The 21956-nt window shown below is 27.9% G+C and overlaps 2 protein-coding genes and 1 long non-coding RNA gene across 3 annotated transcripts; 2 read left to right on the forward strand and 1 right to left on the reverse strand.

Moving 5' to 3' along the window:
- Positions 1-244: 244 nt before the first annotated feature.
- On the reverse strand, positions 245-10037 carry LOC130899852 (ATP-binding cassette sub-family D member 3). The gene is made up of 6 exons (XM_057810005.1): positions 9626-10037; positions 7598-7837; positions 5461-5883; positions 4275-4571; positions 3481-4143; positions 245-2873 (listed from the first exon to the last, which is right to left on the reverse strand). The coding sequence occupies exons 1-6, from the start codon at positions 9742-9744 to the stop codon at positions 2642-2644; spliced, it is 1974 nt and encodes a 657-aa protein (XP_057665988.1). The 5' UTR covers positions 9745-10037; the 3' UTR covers positions 245-2641.
- Positions 10038-10155: 118 nt separating this feature from the next.
- LOC130899860 (uncharacterized) lies at positions 10156-11888 on the forward strand. The gene is made up of 4 exons (XR_009060112.1): positions 10156-10385; positions 10562-10746; positions 11127-11252; positions 11380-11888. It is a non-coding gene; the product is annotated as an uncharacterized LOC130899860 (long non-coding RNA).
- A 373-nt stretch (positions 11889-12261) lies between these two features.
- LOC130899866 (vesicle-fusing ATPase 1-like) lies at positions 12262-19735 on the forward strand. Its single transcript, XM_057810026.1, has 15 exons — positions 12262-12586; positions 12673-12761; positions 13456-13665; positions 14306-14451; positions 14871-15009; positions 15217-15377; positions 15495-15676; positions 15738-15903; positions 15973-16142; positions 16295-16483; positions 16542-16674; positions 17293-17450; positions 17510-17694; positions 17951-18109; positions 18164-19735. The coding sequence occupies exons 1-15, from the start codon at positions 12584-12586 to the stop codon at positions 18294-18296; spliced, it is 2223 nt and encodes a 740-aa protein (XP_057666009.1). The 5' UTR covers positions 12262-12583; the 3' UTR covers positions 18297-19735.
- The last annotated feature ends 2221 nt before the right edge of the window (positions 19736-21956 follow it).

Consider the following 21956-nt stretch of genomic DNA (forward strand, 5'->3'; position numbering starts at 1 on the left):
CTTCTAATATATTATGTACATGTATATGATATAACAACTAGTTTTGTTTTGTTTGTTATAGTGTCAAACTATTTTTAACTCTATTGATGCCAAGTAAATATTTTCCTTCAGTCTTTCCTTTAAACTCTTCTGGTCCTACCTATATGAAAATTTTGCCCAAGACATCTAAAGATAGGATCGAGGATATTTCTTTCGTATTTGTAGATATAAATTATTATGGCAGAGTTCAAATTAAAACAAAGTATTTAAAACATATTTTAATTTTCACTAGGCAAGAATCAATCTAACACCGTAACCATTTGCATAAACAAATGATAACTTAAAAATATTCATATGATTAAAAAAACCAATATACATTTATCAAAAATATAATAGAGGTTATATTGTATAATGTATCATTGAATAACAAAAAATAAATAGATAATTTTATGTCAAAATCTTGGAAGACCTATCCCTGCTGCTTTTAAATCAATTTTATCACATATAAAAGAATATGCTCACTTATTTGTTGTTTAAAATCTACTAATCTAATATTTATAAAGCTCAAGTGTTCTTTTTCCAATTAAACACAATAATTATTTTATATCTTTTCTCCCTTAAAAATATATAAATGCAATCTTTTGTAAAATACCTCTTGTTTTGAATACAAGGAATATTTTCTTTTAAATTTCCTCAACTATGTTGGATGGGTTTTAAGATCATTTGTATTGATTATTATATAGAGAAGACATTGAAGAAGCTAGTTCAAAACGTCCTAAGTTACTGTTTTAGTATATGTGTAAGTACTCAAAAATTTCTTGAAACAAAATAACAAAAGCCTACGTTGTCCAACTACACATTACATTACAGAACAATTTTGAGAGGTAGATACAAAATCTAAATCTTATCAATATATTCCTGACAAACTTTATTTTATTACAGATAAATGATATTTTTGGAATTGCCCTTCAACATTTAACATTGAAAGATTCACAAAATCAATTTACTGTACTGTTTCAACAATTGTGAAATAATCCAAAAAACACTGAATGATAAAAAAAATACTTAACATAATCTATAAAAGTTTTAGCTAGTTTTCAAAAATTTAATATAGTGTAAGCCATGAAATAGTTTTGTTGACGTCAAATATTCTTTAGCTCTAAGTATCATTTTTAAATAAATACTATTTTATTCAGCAGTACATGGAATTGTTTTACTTGATAAAAAACGATTTTAAGATGCAGGAAAACCACATTACATTCCAGAAGTCGTAGTGTAAGCATAGAATCATGAATATGACATGCTTTTGCTATTGCAATAGCAAATTGCTAAGGAATATTTTGGAATCATTGTAAAATATTCAATTAGTTTTTATTCAAATAAAGAAGAGTCACTTGAAAATATTCAATGGTGTGCACAATGATATTTGATAATACACACAAAGCCATATAAGTGATATAAGAATGTTTTCTGTCAATACTAAACTATGCTCCAAATCTTCAGTAAGCATACAATAAGATATCGTGACTGCTACAATTCGTAAAGAATATAAAAGATAATCTGATATATATCAATGAATGCAAAATATAACCTGGAGAACATAGATTACAACCTTAACTAGACCACTAAATAATTCCAATAGTGTACTTGAGAATCTAATATGTATATTCAAATTCTGTATAGTAAAACATACAGTTTTTAGAATAAACGTTTTTTTACGACTTACAATGTAAACTAAAAATGCAATATTCGGATATATTCTAGCAACCTTCGCAAATGTGATGCTTATAAAAATAAATTTTCTAACTATCACTGAATTAATTTTTTGTTATTTCATAAAATCAAAGATTAAATACTTCCTAGTTACACTACCCAGGTACTTTTATGTAACACTTGTGTGAAACTCCAACAAGAACCGGAATTTTGCTTGTTTGTCACCGATGTTCTGAATATATTTGAATCGTCCAAAATTCGATTCTTTACAGATTTTACACCTTGGTATTCGACGTATAGAAGTGAAGTTACCAATTTTGACAGTTTGGTAGTATTACTACCTAGTGTTAATCTCACATTGTTATTTATTTTTTAGTGAAGCTGCTCTATTTTTTTTATAATATCAATAAGGTAAGGTGAGATTCAATAAATAGAAGATTATAATTATGTTAACTTAAAGTGTAAAGTGAAATCCCAAATCATTACTCATAAGCAACAAACAAGTTTGGAACTTGAATAAAATATTTTCATCGCAGGTGCTAGGAACACCTGTGGCTTCTTATTTATTAGATAACATATTGGTCAAATACCTATTACAATTGTGTGTATTTAGGGAGCTTTTAATATGATAAAATTAATTGATAAACGACAAAAATGATGACAATGCAGATCTTTGGAACAATATTAGATCACAATTGTTAAACATATGAAACATAATCTTAGAATCTGTTTTCTAGAAACAAGGACCTTCAACTTTTTCAGAAAAGTGTTAATAACTTCTATTAACCTTGAAAAGGAAATTTTTGAATATGGATTCTGAAGCATTGACAAAAAAATTGAATAATGACAATAGGATATTTCTAATATGTGCAATATCAAGTAATTGTGATTTCATATTGTTCAAATCAATATATTTCTCACTGTAGATTTCATAAGCATATAATTCAGATTATGATCCAAATTGTTCATCACAATTGTCAATTGGTTTAAAACTATAACCTCCACGGCCATCTAAATGTAGAACATACTCATGATGTTGCCAAAGTGATTTCCTATGAGATACCGTAAGTAGAGTGATACCCACTTCTCTACAATATCTGTACATACTTCCTTCTACATCTACAGAAACAGCACTGGTACATTCATCCAAAATAGCAAATTGCGGTTGATGATAGAATAATCTGAAAACAATATTTAGAGAATAAACATAGAGCAAGAAAAAAGCAATAATTAGAACTTATACAGTAAATATATTTGATGTTCTCTAACATAATTTTGTTTGTTATGTTCTAACATGAGTTATTAATTGAGGCTTTATTTATTTAATCCGAAAACGAAAATAAGTCATATATACAGATTACTTCAATTAAGTAGGTAAGTTAGTCAAATTAATTATAGTAATTTCATGTAAATTCATATCCCCAATAAAAATAAATTACCATCAAATACAATAATATGAAAGCATATTTTGATATATCTGACAATATTATGAATATTACCAACTTATATCAATATGTTAGAGACAATTTTTTATTTTAAGCTGCTTCTATTCAAAGTGAAATTATAAGTAAGCTTCGAATTTTATTTATACATAAATATTTCAGTTCGTGTGTGTATTGTACTTATTAATAGTTTTTGCGAATATTTCAATTTTGTGATTATAAAATCTTAAAGTGACCATATGTTTTGGTTAATAAGTTGTAACAAACCAAAAAAAGAATAGAATACTGCTTTTTAAAAATTATTTGGAAAGATAGTAAATATGAAGTTAATCATTGAATATCTTACCTAGCCATAGCTATCCTTTGTTTCTCTCCACCACTTAAAACATCCAACCAATCGGCAACAGCGTCTAAGCCACCTTCTCTTTCTAAAATGTAACCTAGTTGTACTCGTTGCAAATATTCTTCAAGTTTAGCGTCAGTTGTTCCTCTTCGATTCGCTTCAGCACCAGAATGAGGATAAGTTAATTGATCCCTGAGACATCCTAAAGTCATATAAGGCCTTTGGGGGATATAGAATAATTTTCCTCTAGGCGGTTTGGTAAGTTCACCACCAAAAATCGGCCATAATTCTCCTAAGATTCTAAACAAGGATGACTTACCGGCACCATTGGGGCCACACACTAAAACATTCATGCCAGAATTTATTTCAAATGTAATTTCATTTATAAGTACGTCTCCGTTTGGAGTTACCAAAGGAACTTTTTGAAATTTGATTATATTATTTCGGAATATTAATTTTCCAGCATTGGGTGTCAAGTTCTCTGCACCCCCTACCATTGTTCGTTGATATTTGCCTTGGTTCAATTCTTGGAGTACTGCTCGTAATTGAGTTACACGTGCAGTAAAGCCAGCTAGACGTGTTAAATCTCTTCCTGCAAGTACTAAACGACCAATGGCTTCTGCTAGTTTTACTAACATTCTACCATAAGTGTAGTAAACCCTAGACCTGTGTCAAATTGAAAATATTTTCATTAGAAATGAATTTACCTTGTCCATTACTTTTAGATGATTTAGTAAAATACCTAGTAAATCAAATAAGTAACTATTTTATAGTAATGATTATTATTAACAAATTACCTTTCATTTGTATCAAATGTAGTAAACTCGTGCCCTTTAGTCAGGAATGGTAAAGACACAGCAAAGAATCCAATTACACCAGCAAAATATTTTGCTACAATATTATCTATAATACCCATAAATACCCTGAATTTCAAAAATTTTCTCAAATGGTTCAATAGCTTATTATAACTAGCCATTAAGGTAGCTTTTTCTCTGGAGTTACCATTATAAAAAGCCACTTCTTCAGAATGAGTTATCAGTCTGGAATTAATATGTCTGAATTCTCCTTCTAACTTTTGTTCACCTGCAGTTAACCTAAAAATGAATATAATTAATGTGAAGTAAAATAAATATTGAATTATTGGAAAGAACATATTACTGTAACAATAAAATCTAAATTAATTAATTATTAACTGTAATCTTTGGGCACTTCTTTGTGACTTAAATTAAATTCATGAAACTGTTGCGAGATATTCATATTTACCCTGGAACTGTTGGTGATATTCATATTCACATTACTATCTAACACCCTTATATCAACAATTATACTGCCTGACATGCATTTCAATAACCAAGACTTTACCTTCGTTCTGTCAAGATGTTAACTTGGTTATCAAAACATGTATCAAACAGTGTAATTGTGTTGGTGTAGTGGTAATGAGAAGTGTGTTCAAGATGCTGGTTTACATAGTAAAAAATTTAAATGATTGCAAATCCACAATAACATTCAAGCAATTGTTTCTTTTCAATTGATAGCACTTACTTAAAATATTTTAACAATTGTTTCAAGTCGTTTTTGTAGATTTCAATCTGTTTTATTTAATTAGATTGTTTTCAAGTGGTTCTATGTATTTTCGTTAGTTTTTATTTGCTGATAATAGTTGTTTTCAAGTTTTATCAGTATCTCATTTTCACTTGTTTTTTAATATAGAAATTCAGTTAGTTCAGTGGGTGTTATCGAAACTAATCACTAAGAAGGAGGTTTAAAAGCTACTTAATGAAAAATTTGGTTCACCTGAAAACGGATTGTTAAAAATCATAAGAAAAAAAATGTATATGAAGATAGGTTAAATGATAACATAAAAGTAAGGGCTCAGTATAGACATTGTATTTTGTTAGAAAAAACTGTTAAGGAATGAATGGAAAAAGAAATCAGAAGAAGAATGAGGGAAAACAAAAGTTATATTAAATCTAAAAAAAATACCTTGCTGTTGGCTTTCTCAAGTTCGTCAGTAGAACTCCAGACACCAACAAGTATCCTAACATGATACTAGGAGTGCTTCCACCAAGTGTTGTTGATAATTTGTAAACATATATACCAATGTCCAGCAAAGGTTTAGCTGTATTACAATATAAATCAGTAATTCCTTCGCAAAATTTATCGATATCAGTTGTTAACAATTGATCAGCATTCGATATTCTGTTATCGAGATTCGTTATTCTATAATAAGTATAATTCTTCAAATATTCTTCATACAAGTGTCGAGTCATATTAGTTCTGAGTTGTATTTTAAGTGCTCCTATGGAATACTTCAATACATTGTTAACTACTGAAATTATTGGTATAGCAGTAAAATAATACAAAAGACGCTTTCGGAACAGTTCTGGATCCATTGCAATAATTGCACTAAAATAAATAAAATCAATGACATTTTTAAAATAAAGAACACATCCAAAGTGATAAATAAAACAAGTAGTATATTTAACTATGAACATAAGTCTTTTCTATACTAATACATATAAATATTATTAAGAACTAGATAAAAGTGGGGTTTTCCATAGAAGAAAAGTCTATTGTTCTCTTTCAGTTACATCAGTTATTCACCAAAACTGGATATCTGAAAACTGCAACTTTTTTATTTGATCTATTATTTTTTTCAGTTTCTGAGCTATTAGAGAGAAGAAGTTATTAGATGATATACATCTGATTATACTTCCCTCAGGTATGAACAAAATAAAATTTAGAAATTTGGAAAATGAACTAACAGAAACTTCTGCAATGTTCTAATTATGATACCTAATTATTGTTGGAATATTCATAACATTTTTCACTAACAAGCCTTTGCAAAATTTGTAAAAGTGGCACAGTAGGTAAAAAAACTTGATTCAATATTTTTTTAAGTTTTGGACAATAGATTTTCAGGAAGTCGCCACTGAGAAAATACTTTTATGTATTAGTTTTATGTGATAAGACCGATTATTTCAGTTAATGAAATGCAAATTCTAAATGCATCAAGATATATTACTTGATGTGATATAAAAAACTTCCTGGCCCATTTTAATAAAAACCATGCATAAAATTATCTGATACAAATTACATAATTATGAATATATTATTAAAAGTACATGACCTTACTGTATAAAAAGATCATTTCTTAAAAACATAGTATTACATTTTTTTTCAATGAATTTTTTTTCTGACAGCAGTGAGTGCCACAACACCATTACTCTAGAGCACTTCACCTGGGAAGTGAAATAGAAGACGAAGATCTCTGGCATTAAAGCCATCCCACATTCTAGACTTTTTAAAGTCTATACGAGACCCCAGATCTATACATATGTATATACGGGACCATTAGAAATATATTTGAAAATATTCAGATTTAGTATACAGTGTAATTCAAACGTCAAACAATCTGCACACTACAAATCTTTAGTTGCATTTCAACAAAAATTCAGCACTAACCACTTAAAATTTATACAAAATTTTTTTATAGGCAACATAAATGACGAAAAGTGGATGAACATAACTTGTAATAGAAGAACTTATACAATATTTTTTATATTGAAATTTAGATCAATGTATCTAATGAATATGAAAAAAATGTACAAGGTTGAACTGAAGAAATGGTGAAAACAGTAATTGAAAACAAACTACTGCAGAATATGTTCATTTAAATGAACAAATCATAAAAATTTCATTTTTAAGTAATGATATATATGTTTCAGAATAAATATTTCTATCACACGTCATTTTGGATATTGAATTTTGAAGTTTTAAGAAGAATTAATACAATTTGAAGCCACAGGAAATCTTAATTATTTCCCAGACTATGATTACATAAGTATTCAAAAGTTCAGAAAATATATTAAATTAAGTCTACTTTGGTGTTTCATTCCCACGTTTCTAATAAGAAAACGCTCATACTATAGCTGGCAGAGAATTCGTTACAATTCATGTTTCAGAAAATAGAGTTCTATTGAAAAACCTGCTACAAAACAATATCAGAAATTACATGAGGTTAATATCAGGTGATAATATACAGAAACAATATTCATCGAACCACATATATCAGATTGGACTATAAAAAGCAAATAAGTCACATTAATGACTTTCACACCTCTCAATTTTTGTTCCATGACTAATTAACCATAAATCACAGATAGATCTGGAAATTAAACTTGCGGCAATTAAAAAGAATAGTCCACTTTCATGACTCGTCCATCCTGGAACTGCAATTTTAAATAATTGCCCTAACTGTACAAAAAATTTTTTATCAATTTGTGCTTTTATTTTTGTTTCTAATTTATCTGAAATTAGATATTTTACTTCTTCTTCTGGAATCTGCTTCACTTTTTTCCTGAAATCAATAAAAATATTTTTAACCATATGTACAATATAATATAATGAACATATTTTAAATATACAAGTACAAGGTATTCAAGACTATAAACAAATATACTACAAACACATATTAATAGAATAGGGAGTAGATTTGAAAGTTTATGTGGTGTTGAAGAAATACAGTTAAATAGGCTTATGACTATTGGTCAAAGGAGGAAAGGTTATTTATCATTTTAGTAGAGAAATGAACAGGGATGGTAAGTATATGTAATTGAAAGCTGTTGAATACAGCAGAAGTAGGATTGGATAATAATATAGTAGGCAAGATACTATGGAATATAAAAGTTGTTCTTGTAAGTAAGGAATTAAAGCAAACCATTAATCTGGTTTCAATTATAATATATTTATAATTTTAGTGTAAGTATTGTTTAAAGAGTTTCTGTATTGTTATGCTCACTGAATGAACATTAAAGATTTATAGATTCCAGGTTAATATCAATTATTAATTTATTCATTCACATACTCATTAACATATTAAATTTCTGTTATATGAAGTATAGCTCATTATTATAAACAAAACTGAACAATGACGATTCACATTTGAAAACAATGACGATTCACATTTAAAAACAATTACTTTCACATTTAGACAACATTATTTTATTCAATTTAATGTTAAATTTTTATACCATAATATCAGAGTTCTATGTAGATGTATTGTACTGTATTTAGGAATCAAAAAACAATAAAAAATTTAGAGCCTGATTAGCTAATATGCAATAAATGAAAATGCCATGATTAAAACTACAAATATCTGTGATAATGACACAGTTTTCTTTTATGGACTAGTATTCTATATAAGGTTAGTTGCATTCTATTGTGTTCCCAGCCTATGCAATTATGATTTTCCATCAAAGAATTTCAGATGTATAAGAAATACAGAATGCTGAATCAAGAACATTGCTTTGTCTAATACTTTCAATGGTTTAAGTTTGGAATATGTCACATTCTAACAAAGATAGCTTGCTTGTATAAACATGAGAGTATTTGAAATGTGGCATAGGAAAAGTATTTTACTATTAAAATATCATAGATGATTAAAATCTGTAGTTTTCCTATGCAATTAAAGTTTAATAAAAATTATATATTACTTGGAATTTTCCCAATGCTATCAATGACAAAAGAAGGATTAAAAAATTTGAGTGAAATTTGTAGTTCTATTTTATAACTTTTAGTGTAACTAAATAGCCATAGAACCATAATACAATGATAAACATATTATAAAAATGCAAAATTTATTGTAAATAAACAAACTTAAATTTTGATTTTTAACAACCAAAACCTTTTATAAATTTAAATTAAAGATAGTGTCTATATGAATAAGAAATAATAATTGTAAATAAAATTTGTATATATGTAAGCTAATTGTTTAAACATCTCACTAATTGTAAGATGTTCATCATTCTTTTCCTTGACCTTTTATCACAGTAAATGATATATTCCAGTTTTATCTATATATCTGGTAGTGGAATGAATTAGAAGCATAACAAGTTTATAAAATCAGGATTTTGAATATGGCAATGAACTCAACGCTTTTTTACTTTTGTACCATAAATTTTACAAAAATAAAGATTTTTAGACTTAAAATAATAGAAACATATTTTTAATTACGTCAGCTAAAAATGTTTATAGCAAATATAATTAATGAATAGAAGATAGAAGGTAACACACATACATGCATATATATATAAAATATATTTAAATATTATGTAATACAACCATTCTACCATCAATCATTACAGACCTGTTTAATTTTCCATTTTTGTATTTATATTTTAAGGCTAGGAGTACAATTGCGCCTAAGGCTCCTGCTCCAGCAAGAGCCTTATTTTTATTCAACACCTTGCTATAATTAGGAGCCATCACTAATACATGATCATCTATAAATTATTGAATGACAACGCAAAAAACAACACTGACGTTTTGTAAAAGTAATCAATTACTACTCCTCAATAACATACTTCGTACATTTCCCACTTCAACCTACAAATGTCAAAGATTATATACACAAATGTTAAGGGAATTTTTGACAAAATCAAAATACTGATGACATCTGTCAATCGTACACAGATAACGTTAAAATTGGCACAAAATATTTTTACAAAAAAGAAAATTGTAGTATTGAATAGTACTTATCAGGGCCTGTGCACTGGAATAGAAGTTCAGGACAATTTTCAATGCCATCTATGTTACCGGCTCACATCTAAAAGCTTACTTTTTTGGTGTTTTATTTTTGAATGTTTGTCAATCCGGATTCTGAAACTAACTTGCAATTATGCATCGAGAAACAACCAAGATTATTGAATGAATAACGTCCATCTTGCAAACGTGTATAAAATCTTTCCAAAGGTGTTTGATATTGTTTGTTTATTAGCTATTTGCATTTTTGTGCATTTGAAAGTTATTATTTGTTGCGAATTGTGCTGTCGTGTTTACTTAATCAATATGAGTAAACGAGTAAAGGTCTGCTGTGTACCAGGATGCACGAATAAGCAAGCGATAAGGTGAGAGTAATATTTACTACCTATTTATCAACATAAAAATATTTAATTGAAATCAAGTTTATATCTATACGAGAATAACTCTTTTCTTCATAACTTCATTAATTTGTATTTAGGAAATCATTTTGTTGAATGGTTAAATATGTTGAATGATCTTATCCATATTTTACTTTTTATAGATATTCCATTCCTACGAATGAAGACGATTGCAGAATTTGGTTGCAAAGAATAAATAACCCCAAGTGAATAATAGCAGATACAGTATTAACAACACATAGAATACGTGATATTCTTTTTGAATCAATTTGTAGAAACCCCAATGGCAGGTTAAAAAAACTTTTACTGCCAACTCTATATTTACCTAGTAAGTACCTACTGAATTATAGTATATTATTTCCACAAAAATCTGCCTGTTAATTCTTTTAGTCATGTAATGTCATGTAAGATGCTAAATTGTTTGAATCATTGTACATTTTGGGTATAGGCATGACTCAACCACTTATGGCAGTTATAAGCAGGTAGTTCTATAAAACCAAAGAGAAATGGATTGATGTGTTTAACATCTGGAGAACAGGCGTGTTTTTATTTCATATTAAGAACCAAAAGAATTATTCAGTAATATTCAATCATAATTTAGGTGAAAGATAAATGTCATTGTATATTTTCTATAATGTAGTTGTCCAATTGTTTATTTTTGCTTACTGATTTCATTTTTCTATTGAGATTAATTGAGTCATTTTTTAGAATCTATTGCAAGGACTAGTTCCTCTATCAGCACCTTTACTGGTAACAGCCCAATAGAGGGAACAAAAAAACCTGTTAAGGTGTACACTAGGAAGCGATTATTTCAAGCCCTTGTTGAAGAACCTTGTAAGTATAAATTCAAAATGGCAATATTTTTATATATAATAGAAATAGTTGTAAGTCACAACTATTGACACTGTCCATATAATAAATTCAAATTGAACCTGAAGTCATGAATTTATATAATTTGTAGGTAGCTCCTTGAGTATCCTGTATGAACCATCAATATTGACTAATATGGCAACAGATAAACTTGAAGGAAAGGGAATCAATTCTTTACACATAAAAAAACAAATATTTTGTTTGGAGGATTTGACAGACATTTCCTCAATATTTTGTTCAGATCATAAGGATTATGTAAATATGCCTTTAAATATTAGTTTTAACATATGCATCTTTCATTACATAGGTATTATTAAAAAAATTTTTAAGGGCAAAGATCAACAATATAAAGACTATGATGTTGTGATGAATATGGCATATGTTAAATATAGGGAAAGCTGCAAGAAAGACAACGGTAATCATTAATTAACCATGGTTATAAAATCAGTCTTTTTATACCATGTACAAACAGAAACATTTTTTAAACACGCCAACATCTCACTGTTGACAGTCCTAAGCCTGCTAAAGTGTGAAAGAAAATTTTTTGTTTGGGAATATAGTTATAAAATGTCAAAAACAAAATAAAAACTATAATAATCATCCTGTGTTTCAATATTCCATCTACCTATATCTTATATAAACCATTTAATTGTGAAATTTAGATGGTCGAATCTGGTTGTTACATAAATTGTAAAAGAAATCAAAATATTTTCCAAATTTTTCATTTTAACAGCACTAATTTCAGGTATTTTACTATTATTCTTGTAAACAACATTTGAATTTGAAATGTTGGCAAAATGAAAGTATTTTTCATAGTACATTTGTTATAGAAATCTTTTTTCTTGGTACGGAGCCAGTTCAAAAGATGTCGCTAGGATCGAATTTTGTCATCAAATTATACAGAGTGGCAGATCTATCGAGTATATAATCTTATGTACTGATACTTGGCTTTTGAAAATGCTGATTTTAAATCAGATTGTGCTGTAGCACTTTTAAATAGTTCATTTGACCTACAGTAAAATGACAGTAAAGAATGATGATACTCACTTTCTGTTTAGTAACTAATATACTTGGGAAACGTAATGTATTGAAAATGCTGATTGTAAATCAGGTTGTGCAGTAGCACTTTTAAATAGTTCATTTGATCTACAGTAAAATGACAGTAGAGAATAATGATGGTTATGTTGTTCAAGTCAGAGCTGTCATTCTGCAGATAAAGCTAACAAAATATTTAAGTATTGATTTTCCAAATTGTTATCCACTCTGCATTGCACCAAATATTCTCTAATTCAGATATGGTATAAATTTAAATATATTTCATTGACTTAATTTCAAATTTATTCTCAAGTTCATTGATTTTAAACGATTTTTTTTTAATTTTCAGGTTGTATTCAAAGTAGCTAAGTGTCCAACAGACGAGTTGTCTTTATCAAACTGTGCTGTAGTAAACGATGCTGATTTTACTGGTGCAAAGTAAGTAGCTTGTTAATAATCAAAACATAAGTAATTTAAGAGTTTTTGAATATTTTTAAATTGTCTGGCCAGACTTCCATTTAATCAATTCATAATTGATATACTGATACTTTTAAAGCTAATTTTCCCATTACTCCTGATGGGAACCATTTAAGATCTGTTAACCATAAATTAAGTTATACAATATGTCTCTTATTTTATGCTCCATTTATCTAATTTCTGTCTAATATTACTGTGAAGAATCTTAAATCTACCTACTTACTATTGTATTCATTTTGTATTGTAAGATTTATTGTAGACTAACCATTCTCAATGCCTTAATAAGCTGTTCCATATGTGCCTTAGACACTTGAAGTTCCATTAACTTACCAAATTACTTATTTTCTTAATGTGACATGACAACCATAAATATAATTAATTATAACCTTTCTATACAATAGAATCAGTACTTAAGAGAGAATAAACTGGTATACAGGGCCAGATCTAATAGTAACATGTAACGAGAACAGTAGTCAAATTATTTGAAACCACTTAATTTATTTATATTTTATGTTAATAAACAGTTTTTCCAAAGTTGTGAATCAAGTTATTTAATTAACTAAACATTTTTGTAATATTTTATCTTTCAAATACATATATACATACTTGCATTTCTACTGAATACTGAATTATATAAATTCTTAATTCGTTTTAGGCATATCAAAGTTAATACAGGAGGAGGCCAAAATTTTGTATTCTCCATTAAAGGACATGCTAGTATTCCAAGATATCATATCGGCTTTAGTTTACCACAAAGGAAGTGGGCGGTTTTGTCTTTAAATCAAGAAATTAATGTTGAACCTTACACTCCTGATGAATATATTTCTTCAATTGTTTTGGAAGCAGATTTCATGCAGAAAAAAACGTAAGTAAAAATTGACTCCTTCAAAGTCACTATTATGTCCAACTTTTTTGTAAATTTGATCAAATTTGAGTCAAAACTATGACAAAATTTATTGTAAAAGCCAAATATAATATGCTATTAAAATATACATAATTATCTCCTGATTTTGTTTTATTTTGACAAATTTCAATTCTTCTACCAGTTTCTTTAATGATTTCCTAAATATCAGTAAAGCTTCTCATTTTATGCCTAAATAAAAAGAAAAAAACAACTATTACAATGTGTAGAATTCTTTGTAAAATTTTTCTGCAAAGAAAAATAGTCTGATATCAAAAACCAAAGATATATTGTGGCTTACTTTCCAGTATCTAACTACTTCCAAATATCTTTTGAAGATGATTATTTAATGTGGAACTACCATAGTTATTAAGTTGCAGATAAAAATATTGAGTTTTTTTTTAATTTTTTTTAATCCTATTTAATCTGAAAGAGCTTTTAATTCCTACTTCTAGATAAACCGAACTAGAATTGAAATTTGATTTAATTTGTACATCTTTAAGAAATTATTTAGAACCATTTAATCCCTTAATATGCAAATGTATTATTATAGACATTGAAACATGTCTATTTATGAAGAGTAATTTTTTAATTAAATTTCTAGGACATCAATGGAGCAATATGATACAGATGAAATGGCAAAAGAATTTTTATATTCTTTTCCAAATCAAATGTTTACAATTGGTCAACAACTGGTATTTGCATTCAAAGATAAAAAGCTGTTACTTTTAATGATCAAAGACATCGAAGGTACATTTTAATTATAATAATTTGTACATAAATTTGTATATAGACTACATCTATCGCTTGTTATAATTTTCAATAAAACATTTAATTCATTCAAATTGAATATCCAGAAAATGCATCAGCAAAAACTTGAAATCTTGTATTTGTTACAATCCAATTTTCATGTTTTAATAATCCCACAAATAAAATGAATTATATACTAATTATTAGTAGTTTTTGGAATGTTATATAAATAATTTTTTATTGCATCAAATGTGAATTTCCAATCTAAACAGATAATTCCTTTTCCAAAATGTTACATTTATTACAACTGAAGAACTAAATTAGATACAAATTGACAGTAGAAAAGGGTTAACCATATACAATTATTATGTTATACAGCCTCTCCCTAGCCTTTTCTGTTTCTAATTCTTCTCTTACAGTGGTTGATATTTCGAAAATAAAAGCTGGAGGAGATGTTAAACCCAGAAAATCTAAAATGGGCCAGTTAATACCAAATACAGTAATTCAGTTTGAAAAAGCAGAAAATTCGTCTTTGAATCTCACAGGGAAATCTAGAGGGTGAGTTGAGTCTAAAAATATATTACAATTAAAGAAATAGTTCATGAAAAATTAAATACTTCATCCAATTTGGACCGATAAAATTTTGGAATATTTTATTTTTATGCTCATTACTGTATTTTCTGAACTGTTTTTTGTTATTATATACATAATTGTATTTAGTAAGATATTTTCATCAGAGAACTTGAAAATAACATTGGTTTTTAGAAAAGTTGTTCGTGAGTCTATTATTAATCCTGACTGGGATTTTCAAAAAATGGGTATTGGTGGTTTAAGTAATGAATTTAACGCCATCTTCAGACGTGCTTTTGCTTCAAGAGTGTTTCCTCCGGAGTTAGTTGAACAACTTGGGTGTAAACACGTAAAAGGTAATATTTTTCAATTTTTATTTGTTCCAATACTTCTAGTAATTGATAGAAATATTTCAACGAATTAAAACTCAATAATAAATATATAAAATATTCATTTCAATATCATATCTCTAGGTATTTTGCTGTATGGCCCTCCAGGAACAGGTAAAACGCTCATGGCAAGACAGATTGGTAAAATGCTGAATGCTCGAGAACCAAAAATTGTAAATGGACCTCAGATATTAGATAAGTATGTAGGAGAATCTGAGGCCAACGTAAGAAGATTGTTTGCTGAGGCTGAAGAGGAAGAGAAAAGGGTATTTATTAATGACATCTTAATTTTAATGCAGTTTCTTTGTTACATTTTGTATGATCTAGGCTGGTCCAAATAGTGGTCTTCACATAATTATATTTGATGAAATTGATGCTATCTGTAAACAAAGAGGATCTGTAGCTGGAAATACTGGTGTTCACGATACTGTTGTCAATCAATTATTGTCAAAAATTGATGGTGTGGAGCAGTTGAATAATATTCTAGTAATTGGTAAGAATTTCATATTGTTATAAAACTAAAGTAATGTGTGTCCTGTGTTTGCAATATATTTTGTTTGAGGTATGACAAACAGACGGGATATGATAGATGAAGCTTTACTTAGACCTGGGAGATTGGAAGTACAAGTTGAAATTAGTTTACCAAATGAAGAGGGCAGAGTACAGATTCTCGAAATTCATACATCTAGAATGAAACAATATAAGAAAATTAGTTCTGATGTAGATCTACAGGTTAAACACATTTATTTTTACCAATAAATATATGTAGTGTTGGGATATTGTGATTTACACATCTTTCAGAGCACTTACATGGTTTAAATAAGATTTTTTTCTATGAAACTGAAACTTTCAATAATACAATTTTTTTTTAATCATATTTTTAGGAATTAGCAGGATTAACAAAAAATTTTTCTGGTGCTGAACTAGAAGGATTAGTGCGAGCTGCTCAATCAACTGCAATGAATCGATTGATTAAAGCTTCCAATAGAGTGGAAGTTGATCCTGAAGCTATGGAAAAACTGATGGTTAGCAGAGGAGACTTTTTTCATGCTCTAGAAAATGATATAAAACCAGTAAGATATAAATTGTGTTTTCTATTTGCTGCATATAGGTTTATTAAACATATTTTAGGCTTTTGGTACAGCACAAGAAATAATAAATCAATTTTTAATACGTGGAATTATCAATTGGGGACCTCCTGTTACTGGTATTATGGAAGATGGTATGCTATTCACCCAACAAGCAAGGGCTACAGACACATCAGGTTAGTGACGTCAACATTTTTGCAAGTATATTTTCACAACCAAAATATATTCTTTCACATTTGCTCCTGTTTCGGTGTCCAGTAGCACAAAATTTATAATATTTATAGATAATAAAAGACTTAATTATCTATTTCTGTAGAAAATATTTAACATGGTAGATCACATATCACCCCAATATGAACTAATTGGATCTATTAAGAAAAAGAAAAATAGGCTTGAGACACATTTTACTAGATAAGAATTGATTTGATATGTCAGACATTTCAAATTTAATATTTTGAAGAAATAATAAGTATTTTTAATTCTAAAAAAAGACATATGAATAAGATTATTAACATATGTCATGTAATATGTTTAAATGAATTCAAATTAGTCTGCATTCTAGTTGATACTAAAAAATGTATATGTTTAAATTACTAATGGTGCTCCACTAGAGAATTTTTAAAAAGGAATATTTTATCCACTGATAATTATAATTTTGGATGATCAACAATATCTGCCAAGGCACAATTTAAGTTTTTTTAAAAACAACTATTTTCAAAATGGTTCAAAATTTGTAATTTGTAATAATCTGTGTAATGAACATAGTTTAATTAATAATGATTCGCATTTTACAGGTCTTGTTTCCGTGCTCATTGAGGGTCCACCAAATGCGGGAAAAACAGCACTGGCAGCTCAGTTAGCAAAGAATTCTGATTTTCCTTTCATTAAAGTTTGTTCACCAGAAGAAATGGTTGGATTCACAGAGACTGCAAAATGTCTTATGATACGTAAGGTATTATCTTTTTATCATATTCTGTATTATTTAATTTATGTTATTGAATTTTTTTCCAGATATTTGATGATGCATACAGATCAACATTAAGTTGTATTTTAGTTGATAATATTGAAAGACTGTTAGATTATGGTCCTATTGGTCCTAGATATTCCAATTTGACATTACAAGCTTTGTTGGTTCTGCTAAAGAAACAACCACCACCAGGAAAGAAATTGTTAATATTATGCACAACAAGCAGAAGGTAACAGTTTAATTCTATTTTTGCAGTAATTAGTGGCACCGAATGGTATTTGCACAGATAATAATAACACCTCTATTCTGTTAGAACTAATCTCCATTTTCATTTACATTTATATATTGTTTTGCTGATATTTCTTTCAATTTTTTAGTTTGAATTAGTTTTCGTGCTTCTGTAAAATTAGCTATACTTAAGTTCAAATTCAGTTTTGTTTTTCTAAGCTCAATCATTACAGATGAACCTTACTGTATTTTTTTAGGCAAGTATTAGAAGAAATGGAAATGCTTTCTGCGTTTACCTCTGTACTACATGTGCCTAATTTGTCAAAAGCCGAGCATTTACTAAACGTTTTAGAAGCCTCTGATGTATTTTCTGGTCAAGAATTGAAACAAATAACTCATCAGATTCATGGAAAAAGGTGAATGAACATAAATAAAAGTGTATTTTCCAGAAAGTATTATATATGTTTCAGAATATTCATTGGTATAAAGAAATTATTGGCCCTGATAGACATGGCCAGACAAACTGATGATCGAATCCGTGTTATTAAATTCATAAGCAAACTGGAAGAAGATGGAGCTTTGGAAGATCCCGGAATGGCTTAATAAAAAGTCAAGAACATTCCAATCAATACACACTACGTGATATCTACATTTTGCAATATCATAATTAAGCAGTCTATAATTTCCATTTCAATAGTTGCCCAATAAGCAATGGTGTAATGTATCCGTGGATAAGAAATCATTTCATCAAAAACGATCTGCTTTAAATTAATGAGAAAAAACTTAACAACTACTCAACAGTACCAGTGCAATCATCTTTAGATTAACAGTATTAAGGAAAGCATTAATTAATTGCACACTTAGATGTGTCAAGACAAATGTAGTAAACTATTTTTAAACAATTTTTTAAATTATGGTATTTATATCTAAAAATGCTTATCAGACAGTTTGTGAGGGGGTGTAATACATGATTAATAATTTTGAGCAAATTGTTTAGTTCCCATGCGCCAATATATGAAATTTCTAAATATCTACTGATAAAAACACGCGTTAAAGATTACAATTGTGAATCTTCGTGTAGTGTAGTTATTCATATGGTCAAATTATAAGCATTTTAATATCATTAGTTGATAGTCTTGCTATGTGTGTAAATACCATAATTTGAATAATAATTATTTTACAGTTAAATTTATCGGATCACTATTAAAAATTGAATGTATACATACATATTAAGCACATTCGGAGAGGACAAGCCGCTCCAAAATAATTATGGGATAGATTTTAATATTGTTATAAAGTTGTATAGTACAATGTGTCACAGCATTAAGTATGTTAATTTTTATATTTAACACTTTTCCCCAAACCTGAATAAAAAATGATTATTTTAGAAACAAATTTCTTTACTTAAAATGAATTAGTTTTGAAAATTAAGGGAGAAAATGTTATATACATAATTCATATTAATTTGGTCAACAATTCTGATCTTTTTAGGGGTGTCTTGTCAGTGGTTTGAATGAATGTTATATTTAAGATATAAATGTCTTTCTTAGCTTTAAAAAAAGTTATTGGTTATGCTAACACTATAGTCGCCTCTATGAAAATAAAACAAATGAAATTTTATCTATATATTTTAACAATACTTTGTTCTATATAAATTTTTTTATAATTAATAAACTGGATTTATTTATATATTTTTATTTTTTTGCAATACGTTGTCAGCCAGAACAAATCTAAAGATTTATTAAAGTAGGTAGCACAAAATGTTCGTAATTCTAAATTTATTGTTAGTGGCATATACTTTTTCTGTATTGTGTCACAATTGTTCTTGTAAAGCTTATAATACTTCAATAAGTAGTAAATTTCATAGTAATTTCACTTGACTAAACACTTTTCCTTCAATATGCCCATATATAACCTACTTCTTGTATATAATTTGTATATTCTTTGTATTTACATGTGTACAGTGTTAAAGCTTTAAAAACATATTAATTGTTGATTGAAGTATTGTATTTAGAAAAAGGTTAGTAAAATATTGGAATCAGTATTATCGTATTATTATTACTACTATTCAGTAAGTTTCCCGCCACCTTCATTCCTACATATTATTCGGTCATTACTGTAATATGTTGATTTCAAAAATGCGTTATTGCTGAGTGTACTATCAAAAAACTCAAATACTTTAAATACACGATTTTAATGTTGTATTGTAGGATGATTTTTTATTCCGTTGATTGATACATTGAACAACCCCACAGTTTTATCAAGAATCCTGAGGTAATTTTTCATTGGCAATAAATTTTACTCCTGTATCAACTTTCTACATAAAACATCTCAAATATTAACTTCATTGTACACTGCTGAGTATAAGTAATTTTTGTTTCCATCAAATAAAGTTTACAATCTCTTGAAAAGAGATTTTGATGTAATGGAAATTAAACATATCAATTTGATAAGAGAAGTAATGAAAGCTTACAAAATTATGAGTTTAGGTACATTTGTCATTATTGCTTTGGTATAGGGTGTGTTCCTTTCTTAGTTTTTTACAAGCCATTGTCTATAAATTGTAACCAAATTTTTGACAATAATTATTAATATTTATAATACCACTCCTATAACAAGAAACCCAAATTCTTTGATACTTATATTGTTTATTTTTCATTAAACTAGATTCAACATCGAGATAGATAAAGATGGGATGAGTTACTGCTGTTGAAATTGTACTATAGAACCTATAGAAACTTTATAAATAATTTAATGGAATTATTGGAAAATCTACATCAATAAAAACGTAAAAGTAATCGTAAATATTTTTGCACCCCCCATTACTTCAATTTCTTGTGGATATGGGCCCAATTGCTGGTATAAGATATATTGCAAATGGGACAAATTAAGATAAATCACATTAGAGGAAAGTAAGGATGAGAACACTATAAGTACTAATCAAGTAATAGGTACATATTTTTTTAATTTTTGCTGCATACAAATCTATATAGTTATTTTGAATGTGTGCAATAGCTTCACAGTTTTTTGAAAGACTAAAAGTAATGACTCAATAATTTAATGCAAATATTTATCCAGTGTCATTGGTGACATCTTCTATGCAAGTTTTGTATATTTACGATCCCTATCCGATTATCTGTACACTCATTAATACAAATATTTTCTATAAAATGTGCAATTGTTGGAATACGTTGAACGTAAGATTGCTTCTTTCTCCCATATAGGAATTAATTACCTCTGTTCAACCCGTCGCGTTGTACCTACAATTTTTGTTCTAGCTGCAGCATAAACATAATACTTTTAACAAATCTCCATTAAAATATTAAAGTTCAATCTTTAAAAAGAATTACCATATAAAATTATCTTATTTATTAATGTTGACAGAATTAATAATAAAGTTCAAAGCCCACCGTAAGTCATTTTTTGTTAAGACTAAATAACACGTTATCCAAGTACAAAACGCAAAAATTTTATTCAATATGTTGTAATCGCCTGGTTTTTAATATTCGTAAAGACGGATATCAATATTGAGAGACAATCTATACATTCTTTTATAAAAGATGCCTATCCAAAACAAGGGGTTAGGATACACATCACAAATGACAAAAGAATAAAAAAAAATAATTTCCCAATGACAAATTTACTTTATAGGTATTGTAATTCATCACATAACACACATTTGATCCTAGCCACCATGCAATTGTGAGGGTTTCAGATTATAATTCTCCAGAGAAAATAAAGATTTATTTTAAAAAAATGTTATATCGAGGTAATAAAGTTGCATGACCTTCTGCAATATCGGTTAGGATAGCTTACGTTACTACATAAGGAATGTATTAAATATATGGTATAAAGTACTTGATTTTAATTTTGAAAGTTAGGATGTGTTTGTTTCTTAGTTTTTCACAAGTCATTGTCTACAAATTGTAACCAAATTTTTCACAATAAAGCATTTCTGTCTCTGTCTACCGAAACTTCGAATTTTATCCTATGTAAAAAACACTTGATCAATTATACAATTATTACCGTCTTTTAACTCATAGCATACCACACTGTGTACATGTTAAACTTTTATCGCATTTTTAATTGATCATATTTTTTAAATTTATATTTATGTATATTAAAAAAATTCTTTCTTCATTCTTAAAACAAAAACTTTATAATGTACAATCTGCGAAACATTTAACAAACATTTTGCATACCCAACCATTTAATACTCTCTAAATGCGACAGGTGTTACCTACTTGGGTGCGTCATAATAAA

This window comes from Diorhabda carinulata, chromosome 1 (genome assembly GCF_026250575.1).
Source record: "Diorhabda carinulata isolate Delta chromosome 1, icDioCari1.1, whole genome shotgun sequence".
Classification (NCBI taxonomy): Eukaryota; Metazoa; Arthropoda; class Insecta; order Coleoptera; family Chrysomelidae; genus Diorhabda; species Diorhabda carinulata.